Consider the following 15269-nt stretch of genomic DNA (forward strand, 5'->3'; position numbering starts at 1 on the left):
CAGACAAACCCTGTCTTGAAAAACCCAAATAAATAAATAAATAGAATAGAATAGCTTTTTTTCAGGCTATTTGAAGAATAAGTAACATTTGTGAGTTGGAATTAAATTCACTTGTGTAAATTGGCAAAATGCAGTTGATGGTATATGAGCAAGTTTCAAGATTAAGCACTGAAATTTTTAATATGAATTGAAATACAAATTTAGCTCTCTTTGTTTGCAACACTAAGCCTTTCAAGTAGACTAATTTATTTAAATACTCACATATCCACAAGTTATACAGAAACTTTATCTGTCACTTATAAATAGTACAGCTGTTCTGGTTGCAATTGTGATGAACTGTCATGCCAGAAATGAAGAGACATTTGGAAGGTAGTAAATGAATTTACATGTTTTATTCATATTAGTAGTAAGAGCTGTATCATTTGCTCAGAAGAAATTGCTAGGACTTCTGATTGCTATTGCTTTTAGTTCTTTAAGTATATTGTTACAGTGACTGGAGTTACACTTCTCTTCTTCTGATCTCTTTCTTGCTTTAGCTCCTAAAGCAGGTTATAGTCAAGGTGCAACACAGTATACTCAAGCCCAGCAAGCTCGACAAGTGACAGCCATAAAACCAGCCACACCAAGTCCAGCTACCACTACTTTCTCCATTTATCCTGTGTCCTCCACCGTACAACCAGTGGCAGCTGCGGCTACTGTGGTGCCGTCCTACACTCAGAGTGCTACTTACAGTACCACAGCAGTTACTTATTCTGGTAAGGCTGACAAACTGTATTTAAATGGTAAAGAAATTGCAAAGCGCTGACTAGAAACTGTCCTTATTTTCTCTGGAATTATTTTACTTGTAATAGCAGGAATTGCATTAACTAATGGTTGTTATATAAGTATTTGTACCTCATCTGACAAAAGGTCCATATTATAAGCAGTGTTGTTGTTGATGACGGTGGTAGTAGAAGCCCTTAGCAGAATATACTGCCCTTTGGGTGAATTTGAAAGCTAGTCATGTGTTCTGACCTAGCTTTTCAGTTGGAAAAGAGAGCATATGGTCTACTGCAGGATTGTTTTCTGATAGTGAATTTGAAAATACAAGGTTAACACTTGAAGACAACCGTAGATAAATGATATGTATTGTTTCTTTGGTTCTTGGTGAGCTATTTCTTCATATTTATTGTCATAAATAAATAGTCCCTGAAAATGTTGGCAGCTTTTAATAAACATCCATGAAATTGTGGTTATATGACACACCTGTCTTAAATAACAATGACTTGATTTCTGACTAATTAATTTTGCAGGGATGAAAACTGCATGTGTATTTTTGTAGACTTTGTACTGCTATATTCTTGTATTCTTTAATACCCTATCATGTTCTGTGGAGGATTTAAGGTGACATAGACAGTTTGAGTTCTTAACCTTTTGCTGCTTTGCTATATTCTGAGTATCAGAAGCCTGGTTAATGAATTTTAGAAGATACCTTTGTTTTTCTCAGATTTCTTATCCCTGATTCTAGGAATACAGTGAAACTAGGCAAGCAGATAGTTTGAGAAGAGAAACCCGTGATATTTCGAGATCAGACTGTATGTGTGTGGTGCAAAGCCTTGTGTAACTGATGTGGTTGTTACTTTATCTTAGCAACATGTGGAAACAAATTGGGATGAGGAAGGGGTCTGTTTTGGTGGAAGCTCCGCCTTAACCCCTGGCGTCCATATACCCAAAGAGTCTGGAATGTTCTGGTGGAAGCCCCACCTCTCTGCCCAGACCCTCTCCCTCAGGTCCTCCCCCAGAGATGCTCAAGACCTCCCATAGGGTATTTAAACTGCACCCCAGAAAACAGACACATGGTTTTTCAGTCTCTTGTCCCTTTCTCCTCTCTGGGGGGCCAGAGAATCACCCAGGAATGCTTTACCCATTAAACCAGGGCTTTTTCTAGTTCGGTCTGATTTGGTCTGACTTGGATTGCTATGTCGACGGAGAGGCCTATGGGGTGCAAAAACTTTAGGGTCTTGTCTGAGAAGTCTGACCATATTGGTGGATGGGGACCTGATTAAAGGAAGTTAGAGTAGAGAATCATTTTTTATCAAGAGTAAAGATGTGGTCCAGGATTTTCCTTATTTAGGGAATAACTTCAATTTCAAGATACTGATATTTCTATTCAAATAGGACTCTGCTTAAGTTTCTCTGCTTCTTTGGTTGGTTGGTTAGTTACAATTGTAGTCAGGATTATTGCAATAGGATATTTATTGTTGGACATACTTTTAAATGTCTACATTATCTTTGGTCATAGTTTCCCTCTTGCCTATGTTCTGTAAGATGTAATCATGCCATCTGGTACTTTGCCCTAAGTTCTTCAGAAAATAACTCCTAAGACTCTTTTCACATAGCCACAGTGTCAAGAACTCTCAGGTTACTTGACTGTACTTTATATGCTTTAATGACAACTTTTTAAGAAGTTTATTAATGCTTGTGTGTGAGAGAGAGTATGTGCAAGTCAGAAGACAACCTGCAGGAGTTGGCTCTCCTTCCACCTTGTGAATCCTAGCGATCAAACTCAGATTGTCAGATTTGGCTGTAAACTCCACAACTCCCCAGCACCAATGATGACAGCTTTCTTTTTTGTTTTTGATTTTCAAGACAGGGTTTCTTTGTGTAGCCCTGACTGTCCTGGCTGGCCTTGAACTCACAGAGATGTTCCTACCTCTGCCTCCCACATGTTGGGATTAAAGGCACATACCACCACCTCCTGGCTAATGGCAATTTTCTTATCAACTGCTTTTTTTGACATGTACCTAATGAGCCACAATTTTAATAATAAGGAAATTAAACATATGTACTATCAAATATTCTAAATTTCTGGTTAAATTTGGTGGGTGTTTTTTTTTTTTTCTTTTTCATGTAAAATTAAAATGATCAGGTTTGGCAGTCAGAATAAGATCTTAGTGATTATACTTCTCCAAGTTAAATAATCTGTTTATTTTCTCCTGATGTGGACAGTTCCATTTTGAATTGTTGTCCAACAATCTGGGTAGTTTGGGTTTGAGATATGGTCTCCTAATGCTAGACTAGAATTTGGAGTATAGATTAAGCAGGCTTTATATTCATGTGATCTTCCTGTCTTGTCCATCTAAGTACTGAGATTATGGGCATGGACCAAAAACCCAGTGTTGATTTCTACTTTCCTTCCTTTTTGTACATTCCTTCATTTGGGAAAGTGAGTGCACCTGTCATGACATGTGTCAGTATTGTTTGTTAGTAAAGAAAAACTACTTTTGAATGTTCTTTCTGTTCAGTTACATCAGGAACATAATATGAATAACTCCCTGTTTATTTCTAATCCATGATTTCATCACTGGTTCAAATAATGCTTATCAGGTATCTCCATTACTAAAATACCTTTTCTCCTTATAATTAAGTAATCTATGGGCCTGTTGTCCAGCTACCTACTGCAAGTTGTCATATTTTGAATGTATAAGTAAATAAATTTCTTTGGTGATGGTTTGAATTTTTGTTGTTTTTAACATGTTGATCCTTATTTCCCCCAAGAAGTCCCCTTCCATTTCAGCACTGTAGATTCACCTCCTTTGAGACATTATTTTCATGAATTTGACCAATGGGATCCTTTTATTTCTGAGTCTTTTTGACATTGCCAGATTAGTCATTGAGCATTTAAGATTTTCTTGCCCTAGATTTAGCAAGCAGCCATTTTAGTAAGGATCCTTATGGTTTCTTATAAATGTGACTATCCTTTAGAAACTTTTAACGTTTCATTGTATTTTAGTCTCTGGATAATACTGTGTTTTGAAGTGTGTGTATACAGCACTTGTAATGTTTTTATGCTGTTTTAAAATCTTTATTTTATATAGTGGGAAGAATAAACACAGAATACCTATGTCGATATGAAAGGACAGCTTGTGGGAGTTGATTCTCTTCCACCATGTGCTTCTCAGGGATCAAACTCCATTTGTCAGTTTGGGGGTGCTAGAGAGATGGCTCAGTGGTTTAGAGTATGTACTACTTTTACAAGGGGGCCAAATGAGGTTCCCAGCACGCATGTCAGGTAGATACCAAGCTCCAAAAGATTCAACACCTCTGGTCTCCTCAGCACTTGCACTGACATGTACTTAATCCACACACAAGTAAAGTATGACATTTCAACATGTGTACAGTATTGTGATGATTGATCAGGATGATATGCATACCTTCTCACCTCAAGCACCATTCCTTTGTGTTGCACATATTCAAATACCTCTCTGCTAGCTATCTTGAAGTATTTGTTCTATTGTTATTAACCATCGTCATCCTGCTATGTTATATTAAACATTAGAAGATACTCCTCCTGTACATGAAATGCCACACTATATCCAATAAATATACTGTTTGGTATATTAAAATAATATATAGTAGCGATGTGAGTCAAAAATAAAATTTATGGGCCAGCATGATGGCTCAGTGAGTAAAGATAATTGCCACCAAGCTGTAAACTTAAAAAAAATATTGTGTGTTTGCATGTGTATCTGTCTGTAAAGTAAGGATAGTGATACCTGCTTTATGGATATCTTCTAAAACTTTACTGTGTCTGGCACACTGCCTTCCATATAATGGACTCTCAAATTTAAACACACACCAAAGATGTATGTAGTCAGCTAAGTTTCATTTTTATAGTTTCTGTGTAAAAGATCTACCTACCACATGTGAAGCCCTGGGTTCCAAGTCACTCTTTTAATTAATAATAATATAAAAATAGCTTTACTGGTTTTGTTTTTTAAGATATATATTATATATATAATATTTACATATAAGTTCCTCTTTCCCGATTTAGTTTCTAGTCATGTTGCCCAGGCTGGCCTGAGCTCCAGGGCTCAAATGTTATTCCTGACTCAGCTTGCTAAGTAGATAAGACTCCGTGCATGTATCATCATACTTGCTAGCTATCTTTATTGGTTTTAGTCAGACAGGTTTGGTGTGGTGTGGTATGGTGTGGTGTGGTGTGGTGTGTGTGTGTGTGTGTGTGTGTGTACATGCAAACTTGCATGCAGATATTCACAGGTACACTTTTGCTACATGTGGAAGTCAGGACAGCATTTAGGAGTGGTTCTCTCCTTCCCACGTGGATTCCAGGGGTTGAACTTGGGTCATCAGGCATGAGGAACAGATGTTTTTAACCTCTGAGCAATCTTACTAGTCTTATTGTGGTTTTTTTACAGAGAAATTTAAACTGTGGTTCTGTCTATAAATTTGAAAGCATTTGCTAATATTGTTTGATAACATTCATTTAAAGTTTTTTGTTTTGGTTTGAATTTCTGTTTTGGTTTGTTAAGTACAAGCTAATATTAATAGGACTCCTAATAAAGTTTATTGACTTATAGTTTTCTTAAAACCAGTCACACCAAGTATTTTCTTATCTCATCATATAGTCATCACTGCTATATCTGCCTTTTTCCTCTTTTGGGTGTTTTCTTGTCTTCAACCCAACCACATTTTCCTATCTTAAAATTTTATAAACATCTTATAATCTGATAGTTTGACATAAAAATTCAAAAGGACTTTACTCAAAAAGTTACCTGATTTCTTTATCTCTGTTAACTTTGTCAGTTTTGAGATTCTTAGGATTCTGGTTACTTATGTTATCTTAGCTCTCATCTTCCAATTCATCTTTTCTTCTGTGTGTGTAGATGTGTTGGAGTCAGTAGGTCAGAAGTCATTTGGTTATAATCGACTAGCTTTTCAGAACAAAAAGTTATACATTCATATGGATTCTCTTCACTTACCCCCATTCCCCATTTCATCTCTGGACTGAGGATTGGACCTATGTCCTTGTGCCATCTACTGCTGAGCAATAATTCCAGTCCCAGTTCTCTTTAGCTTTGTATTGTTCTGCCATCGTGGTCTTCCTTCGTTTCTTGCCCACCTATTCCATACTTTTAAGGAACTAAAGGAGCCAGCTCAGGGTTTGGTGAATAGGCAATAATACACTGGAGTTCAAGAAAATAAACAACTTCAAACTTAAAGTCTTTACAAATTTTAAAGCCTATATGTCTCTAAACATCAGTGTTTATGTATGTCGATCATTAGCATAAAGTGTTTATTCAGTAAGGACTTCCAACAATTTAAATTGACTAACTCTATATATTAAAGCAGAAAAATACCGTGCTGCTTTTATAAAAACTTTTGGAAGAAAGAACTTTATTGGTTTTTAGTTCTGTGATCTTGTAACTTGTCTTTTTACTAAGCTTTATTACCTTGCTTCCCAAACTAGCTTTGTTTGTTTCTTGCTTTTATCATTTGAACAATCCATAAATTGATCACTGAGACTTAAAATCTTGGTGCCATGTATCTTTTTCTCTTTATCTGTTATTCTCTTAATTTGTCAAATCTTACTGTATTTTTGGTTGTGAGCCTAGCCTTTAAGGGCTGAGTCATCTCTCCTTCCCTAAATCTTACCTTATGAAGTGCTTTTGAATTTTTCCTACTTGAGATTCTTCTTCATATTCAGTGCTTTGTAAAATGTGTTTAGAGGATCAGTAGTTTCTGTAACCACACAGTTGTCGAACACATTCAGTTGGGCAGTAATCTTTTAAGTGAAGGACTAAATCTTAGACTTTTCTTATACCTTAATAAATCTGCTATGTGTCAAGTAAATATTTTAGTGACTTGGTATAGAAGACTGGTAAGTTTTGTTGGGGGAGATTTTATGAGATAAGATATATACATATTGTAAATATGCACGTGTAAATCTACCTTTGTCAACATTTATTGAATTTAAACTTATAATTGGCATTTAACTTGTCCTTTTATAATCATATAACATAATCTTTGTTTCGTTTTATTTGTAAGGTACATCTTATTCAGGTTATGAAGCAGCCGTATATTCAGCTGCGTCTTCCTACTACCAACAGCAGCAGCAGCAACAGAAGCAAGCAGCAGCAGCAGCTGCTGCTGCAGCAGCAACAGCTGCCTGGACAGGGACCACCTTTACTAAAAAAACACCATTCCAAAATAAACAACTGAAACCAAAACAGCCTCCCAAACCACCCCAGATTCACTATTGTGATGTTTGTAAGATCAGCTGTGCTGGACCACAGGTACTTATATTGTGTATTTACCATGAGTCTCGGTGGTTATTTTTCATAGTTGAGTAGGGTTGATGTTCTAATTCCTGTGCCTACAAAGCACATTCACATATGTGTATTCTACATCCAGTGCGTCACCCATAGATCAAAAATATGCATGTGGAAGACTGCATCAGTGTAGAATGCCTGCACTTTGTCCTTTCCATTATTTCCTAAACCATACAGTAAAACTATTTAGTAGGATTTATAAGAGGTATTATAAATAATCTAGAGATCTTAATGTATGCAGGTAAAATACATAGATTGTGTGCAAATAATTTTGCTATTTTAAAGAACTTGAGCATGCTTGGATTTTGATAAACAATTTCCTGCAAACACTGAGAGATGGCTGTATTTCACTAAACATTTCTTTAGAAATTGTTTGTATTGTAACACAGAAGTGATAATCAGGAGAACTGTAAAAGTTAATGTAAATGTATGAAAAATGAGGAAATTGGGTTCCACCCCCCCACCCCATCCTTTTTAGGAAGCCTCCTTTGCTTTTTATATAAAACTTCAAAAGATTTTTTTTTTTATTCAAATTAATCTGTAATTGTATGGATTGTGTTTCTGGTGAGACTGTTTTGTACATGCTTTCTAGACTGTAGCATCTGAGACTTTGTCCATGAGGGGACTGGGAACACTGAAAATTAGAAAGGTAGAAGGAAGATGGCTATGGTGCTGGGGAAGTAGCTCAGTTGGTAAAGTACTTGCCTATGCGCTGGGCCCTAGAATCAAATCCCCACAACTACGTAAATCAGACATGGAAGTTGCTGCACACCTGTAATCCCAGTACTAAGAGGTAGATGCAAGAGAATGGAAGTTCATTGTCATCCTTGGCTATGTAGTCTATATGAAGCCAGCCTGGGTTAAAGGCCCTGTCTCCCTCCACTCGCTTAAAAAAGATCAACTTGTGAAGAATGTGAGTCCTTTATTATCATTTGTTTGTTTGCTTTTGTTATGATCCCACCATCTACACCTTAAAATGTGTGTTTCAAGCATGGGTCTGTTAATGAGTTCATCCCTTCCTAAACCTTACCTGTTTTGACTATGAGAGAGTCCAATTTTTGTCACGTATGGGCGTACACACCTGCAATTCCAACAACTTGTACAGCAGAACTAGGAAGATTATAAGTTCAAGGCCAGCTTGACCTGTATTACAAGTCCTTATCTTTTTTTAAAAAAGTCTTTATATAAAATTTTACATAAGTGTTGGCTAGAGGGATGGTTCCATGGTTAATGAACACTTGATCTTGGAGAGGACCTGGGTTGAATTTCCAGCATATATGTACTGGCTCACAAAACTACTCATCCATAACTACAGTTCCAGGGGATATGAGGGTTCTTGCCTCTGAGAGTATCAGGCATAAATAATTTTTTGTAATTATTTAAAAAAATTTTGCACCAGCAGCTTAGCATATAGAAAGCTTTTTTGGGGAGAGTGGATCACATTTGACTCTTCACATTATTTCTCTTTAGCCCTATTCCACCAGTATATGCTTTGTGTGTGTGTGGGGGGGGGTTCATTCTTTAAGAGACAGGATCTCACTATGTACCGCCCCACCCCTCAAACTCACTGTGTAGCCCAGACTGTCCTCAAACTCACAGAGATCTGCCTGCCTCTGCCTCCCAAATGCTGGGATTAAACGCATGCGCCACTGTACTTGGCCTATATATACACTTTTTAATATACTGAATTAGTTATGTTTTTAATACATAATTCTGAAATATTTTCAATTTTTGGTGTTTTCTGAATTGCTGACTCCTAATTAGAGAATGTTAAAATGTATGTATTCATACTATTTGTTCTTATGTAGTTTATTTAACTAGATTCTAATGAAGGTTAAGTGTCAAAATGCATTCAGAATTTAAAAATTAAATTTTATAAATGTACCTTTTTATAAAGAATGTTTTTATTATGCAGTAGGTTTTTTCCCTCCTAATAATATAGGTACCGTTTCCCCCTCATTTTAGTTATGTAATCAGATTTTTTTTTTTTTTTGTAGAATGACTGCTATCCATTGTATTTTTTTCCCAGAGTCACACATAAGCATTAAAAGAGACAAGTTCTTGAAGCTACAGGCAGTTTATGTTCTATTCTAACTATACATGAATTGCTTCCTAATTTATCTTAGTGGAAAAGGAATAGGGAAGCTCAGTTGGCAAAGTGGTGGCTTTGCAAGCCTGCCACTCTAAGTTTGATACCCAGAAGTAATGTGGAAAAAAAATTTACCCGCGTGACCTGAGCTTATCCCACTGTTCAGAGAGCAACAATAAGCAGACCCCTGGCAATCCCTGGATGGTTTCAGTGGGAAACCCTGTCTATAAAAAAGACTACGCTAACCTCTTGGGAAATAGAAACCTAGGTTGTGCTTGCCCTGTGCTTTCCAGCACACATGTACCCACTCACATATGTGCATCTGTACACAGAATAAATCTGTTCTTAGGAGGTTGGATGTGTAGTTCAATAGTAGTGGCACATTTAAATCTCTGAATTCAGTTCTTGGTACCCAAATAGCAAAGTATTCTTATTAATTAAACTGCAGAGAACCACAGATCATATATACAGAATTTCTTATGTTCTTTTGTGCTTTTAAAATAGCAGTTCTTGGGCTTGGGGATTTAGCTCAGTGGTAGAGCACTTGCCTAGCAAGCACAAGGCCCTGGGTTCGGTCCTCAGCTCAAAAAAAAAAAAAAATAGCAGTTCTTACCCATTCTTCCTGCATCCCCCCCCCCCCCCCCCCCCCCCCGCTTGTGCCCCACCTCCCTTTTTGGAGACAGTATATTGTTACATAATTCAGAATAGCCTTGGCCTACTGAGTGCTTAGATTACAGGTCTGCACCACCACACATTTACCACATTCTGCTTTTGTTGTTGTTTTTGGGGTCTGTCTGTTTTTTTGGGGTTTTTTGTTTGTTTGTTTTTTTGAGGGGGGGGACACAGGGTCTCACCATGTAACTGGCTGGCCTGGAACTCACCATGTAGACCAGGTTGGCCTCAATTCAGTGCAGCTCTGCTCTGCCTCCTGAGTACTAAGATTAAAGGCATGTGCCACTACACCCAGTTTATGATCCCATTTTTAAATGAGTGTTAGAGGTCTGGAAAATTGAATAGAATGTTATAGAAAGAAAATTTGTACTTTTTGTTCAAAACAGACTTATAAAGAGCACTTAGAAGGACAGAAACATAAAAAAAAAGAAGCCGCATTGAAAGCCTCTCAAAATACCAGCAGCAGCAACAACTCAACTCGTGGGACACAAAATCAGCTACGTTGCGAGCTCTGTGATGTGTCTTGTACAGGAGCAGATGCATATGCTGCCCACATTCGTGGTGCTAAGCATCAGAAAGTAGGTGTTTTGGTCCCCCCTCCCACCCACACACACAGCCTTATGTCTTACTCTACTTACTTTCACTTTTTCAACAGGGGTTTGAAAAAAGATGACTTGAATTTTTGAAACCTTTGAGTATATTAAAAACCTTGCTAATATGTTAACATACATCAAGGTAACCTCAAATAGTCATTGTTTAAAAGAGAAACACTAGAGACCTTTAAATTGAATTAAACCACTTCACAGTTTGGGACTAATTCCTTTGTCTTGAATAACTACAAACTGATTTGCTTATAGGCAAGTCCTTTTAGCAATAAACTACAGACCCATATCTGCTTCACAGAGATTATGTTAAAAATAATGAGTTTTATCTGTAAAACCATAATTGTAAAAATAACAAAATTACAGTTTTGCTTTTCATTTTAGAGTCTCAGACAAACTTAAAAAAAAAATCAACACATTTGAGTTTCCTGACAGGTGTGCTTTTTGTTTTGTAGGTGGTTAAATTACATACAAAACTTGGTAAACCTATTCCTTCAACGGAACCAAATGTTGTTAGCCAAGCTACTTCTTCAACAGCTGTATCTGCTTCAAAACCAACTGCCTCTCCTTCAAGTATTGGAGCAAGCAATTGTACTCTGAATACGTCATCAATTGCAACTTCTTCAGTGAAAGGTCTTTCAACTCCAGGAAACTCGTCTCTTAATAGCACATCCAACACTAAAGTGTCAGCGGTACCTACCAATATGGCTGCCAAGAAAACATCTACACCCAAAATAAACTTTGTTGGCAAGTACTAAAGATTGATTCTTTGTGTTCCTTTTAACTCTGTCCGAGTGGTTTTTCTTCTCCATTGTATTACTGGCTATTGAACCCAGAGTCTCATATTTGCCAGGCAACACTGTACTACCAAGCAGCCTCTGTTCTCTCTGCTTCTGTACTTCCTAGTCAATCCACAGTCTGCTATCCTTTTCTGAACCTATTTCAGGACTCCCCGGGTACCTAAGTACTTAGAGACAAGCAGGAGGCTTGAGTCAGAAGGATTGCCAGGAATTTGAGGCCAGCCTGGGTTTGGTTCCCGGCCAGCTTAAGCTAATATGAAAAATACTGTTTCAGAAACATTTTTTTAAAAGCCCCTTCCAAAATCAGTGGTAAGTTTTCAATTTCATCCTGTTCATTGCCTTAACTTCGACTTGGCATAATTGACTGCTATACTACTGTAAATCCTAAGGTACATCGTAGTTTCCAGCCTATATGTCCACCCATCCTTCTTTGGATAGTTTACTGATTCTGTACCTATATGTTTGTTAAATGACATTATTCCTAAGATTGTGGTTCTGCGTCTCATCTCTCTGTGGAGCATATTCCTAGATGATTTTATGCATTCTAGTGTATGCAACTATAAAATCTGGCAAATTCAAAATACCACCTGAGTTTGAGAATCATTTTGGTTGCTTGCTGGTTGTCCAATAAATATTCCCTTCCCATTGTGTTCCATCAAGAGAATATTACAAAATACTCATATACAAATGACTGACTTTCTTTTTTTAAGGAAAAGCTTCACTAGCATTTCTTCTTATTAATTGCCTCCTGCTGTTTCCCTATTTATGCAGTGTTTATATGGTAGAAAGGCTTTTTTGTTGTTAGGGCTTGTTTTTTAGGCATTTAGTTTCTTTCTTAGAGCTCAGTTTAGGCTCTTCCTCATAATCTCTATGTTCTTGTTAGTCATTTTCTAAAAACACTTACCAACTCTGTGATCTCTTTTCAAATCTTCATTGGCCTTTAGATGTAGTCTATGACTTGTGTTATTTAAAAACCTTTATAACTGACTTCTACCTTAACTTCATGTCACCTTTACCTGGGATAGTAGTTGATACTTTCTTCAGTTTCCTATAGTCTTTAAGTCCATGTTGCTACACTCTTAAACATGCTGTACTTTCTGATTAGACATTATTCTCTGCTGTCTTCTTGGCTGTCTCATCCTCATTAATCTTCTCTCAAAGCCCAGTTCAAATGATAGACCCTTTGTGAAATCATTTCTAACTGGACAAGGTAAAGGCTTGTGACTCTGTTCTGCTTTGCTTCATTCCTACAAAATTCAGTTTCTATTAGCACAGGATATTATAAATACTCTTTCTTGAAATTGTGGGCAGCTCAATTACAGTTACATTATCTTATACTTCTTAATAAAAGTTTGCTGAAGTTATTCTTTGATAGTTTCCTACATTTGTATAATTGTCTTATTCTTTCTGTAGATCTTAAAATATATTTGAAAGAGGTCTAAGAGCAGATCATTGACAGTATGTTACTGTCTTGAGTAAAGTGTTGAATTTTATTGGTTAAAGTGAAAGCAGTGATTGGTAGTTTTTGTTTTTGAGATTATTCACAGTTTAGAATAAAAACAGCCCTCAGCTGGAAAGATTATGGTGGGTACAATGTACTTGCCAAGCCTGATGACTCTAGTTCAATCCCTGGTTCCCATGTGGTAGGAGAGAATTTACTTCTTCAGGTTTTCCTCATAACATGTGGTTATAGTCCATATGGGCTGAACCTATTATGCACAAAGCCCTGGGTTCAATCCCTATCCCCACATAAAGCCGACTATGGTGATACATGCCTATTATTTCCTACATTAAGGAGGTAGAGAGAAATACCAGAATATTTAGGCCAACCTAGCCTCCATAGTTAATTCCAGATCTGTCTTGTCTACAGCCTGAGAACCCCCATCTCAGAGATAAGTTTAAAAAAAAAAAAAAAAAAAAAACAAACAAACAAATAAAAAGAAAAACTGCTGTGGGGGGTAGGTAAATACTGTGTCTTATTAATCAGTGTAGGGAACTCACTACACACATGAATTATATTTAATCTTCTTTTCAGGTTCCTTCTGTTCAGTTTGGATCCTAAATGTTAGAACCACAATAGGGTTTATGGATATGTTGTCTGCTTTGAGATGGAAAAGGGAAAAATTTTAGTGGGATACAGAAAGCAATGTAATATATACAGTTTTTTTTTTAATTCTGCATTTAAAGTTTATCCAGCAGTAGTAAAGATAACTTTGTTTTCATCCTAATAGGTTTATACATTTATATAAAAATAAAATTACTGTAACTTTTGCTTTTTTAGGTGGTAATAAGCTACAGTCAACGGGAAATAAAACTGAAGACTTAAAAGGAACTGAGTGTGTTAAAAGTACTTCTGCTGCCTCTGCTGTGCCGATTCCAGAAGTAAAGCAGGATGCAGTGTCTGAGCCTGTCACACCTGCGTCCCTTGCTGCTTTGCAGAGTGATGTTCAACCAGTGGGACATGATTATGTGGAAGAGGTATTGATTGGAGAAAACCATTGCTCTGATTGGGCAAAAGAAAAAAATGTGTCACTCCATTGCAGGCACAATTTATGTGTAAAATCACACTGTACCCATTTGTAGTTTAGATTTCAGTTGCTTATAAAATTAAGGCTGCTGATCTAATGGGTATCATTCATTTGGTGTCTTGAGGTGATTAGAACAATTCTTGTTTGTAGGTCAAGTGAGTATAGTAAATGGAGGAGCAAAAGAACACACAGAGGCCTGAATAAGTAGTTGCTATTAACAGAAAGATCATATAGTGGTATAATGTAACACTACAGTTTGATTTCACTCTTTTTGAAAGCATGTATAAGTTTCCAAGCTCTGGTATATGTTTATAAAATTAGGATGTTTGCCCAATAAAGGTGTGAAAATTAGGTAAAATAGAGTGACATGTAGGGTTTTGTAACTATTTATTCCTTAGTCTGTTTCTCTATCAAAAGAGATTACATAATATATTGGCTCTTTGTTTATGAGCTGTTTATAAGATACAGCTAAGATCTTTAACTTATAAGTAATTTATAAGTGACTAATTATCTCTCTTATAAGGGTAAGATCTGATTACCTTTTAAATTTTGTTTCCAGACACCTTTATTTTTAATCGCTTGAGTTTATTAAATCTAATCCTTATATGATTTGATTCAAATCCAGCCTTAATAGCATAATTTGAACTTAATAGTAACATCTTAGTCTGTTTTTCTCATTGTACGGTTAGGAAAAAACTTGCATCTTGACTTTTCATATGCATCAAAGTCTGAGCTTTGAGAAGTTGTATAGTAAAATTGGGTTTTTAAATCATCCTCATTTCCAAGAAGTGGGTGGTCAATAACTATTGTAAATTTATGGCATCTAGCTAACTAGGAAAGCTTGCTTGACCATACAGAATCAGCTTGAAATGGAGCCAGTAAGCATTCAGTCATGGATGGTGCAGGTCCTCATGGAGCCATGTCACACTCTGTATAGATTGTTGGCATTTTCTGACTGGTAGGAAGAAGTGAAGGGTCATTATCTTCAGTAATGTAGACACTGGCACATTGCCCATGCTCCTATAGATAAATCCATACATGTGCCTGTGCATGTGGTCTAGTTAAATCCGGCAAATCACAAAACAAACCAGAAGATATGAACTTACGAAAGAAACTTATGGGGGTGGGGGGAGTTGGTAAGATAGGAATGAATAACAGTGGATGGGATATGATCAGACTATATTATACTAATTTATGAAATAGTCAAAGAATTAATAGAAGTATTTTAAAAGTAAATCGCAGTGCTTACATATAGACAGATATTGAAGTAAAAAACACTTTACAAAGGCAAATATATGCTATTACTCATCCCAGTCCCAGTTTCTTTTTTTTTCTTTTTTCTTTTTAATTAGGCCTGGCAGTCAGGAGGCAAAACCGGTGGATCTCTGTGAGTTCAAGGTCAGACTAGTCTATATTGAGAATTCCAGGCCAGCTAAGGCTACAGTAGTGAGACTCTGTCTTGAGGT

The 15269-nt window shown here is 36.6% G+C and overlaps 1 protein-coding gene across 2 annotated transcripts in view; it reads left to right on the forward strand.

Moving 5' to 3' along the window:
* Zfr (zinc finger RNA binding protein) overlaps positions 1–15269 on the forward strand; it is a 60893-nt gene that overhangs the window by 17933 nt on the left and 27691 nt on the right. Inside the window, exons 5-9 of one of the 2 annotated variants that reach the window (XM_036206731.1) lie at positions 537–755; positions 6829–7076; positions 10260–10451; positions 10931–11222; positions 13557–13753. In XM_036206731.1, coding sequence (XP_036062624.1) covers positions 537–755; positions 6829–7076; positions 10260–10451; positions 10931–11222; positions 13557–13753 — 1148 coding nt within the window. The remainder of the gene's footprint in view (positions 1–536; positions 756–6828; positions 7077–10259; positions 10452–10930; positions 11223–13556; positions 13754–15269) is intronic. The other variant, XM_036206732.1, reaches the window with a different exon arrangement.

Source organism: Onychomys torridus, chromosome 15 (assembly GCF_903995425.1).
Source record: "Onychomys torridus chromosome 15, mOncTor1.1, whole genome shotgun sequence".
Lineage (NCBI taxonomy): Eukaryota > Metazoa > Chordata > Mammalia > Rodentia > Cricetidae > Onychomys > Onychomys torridus.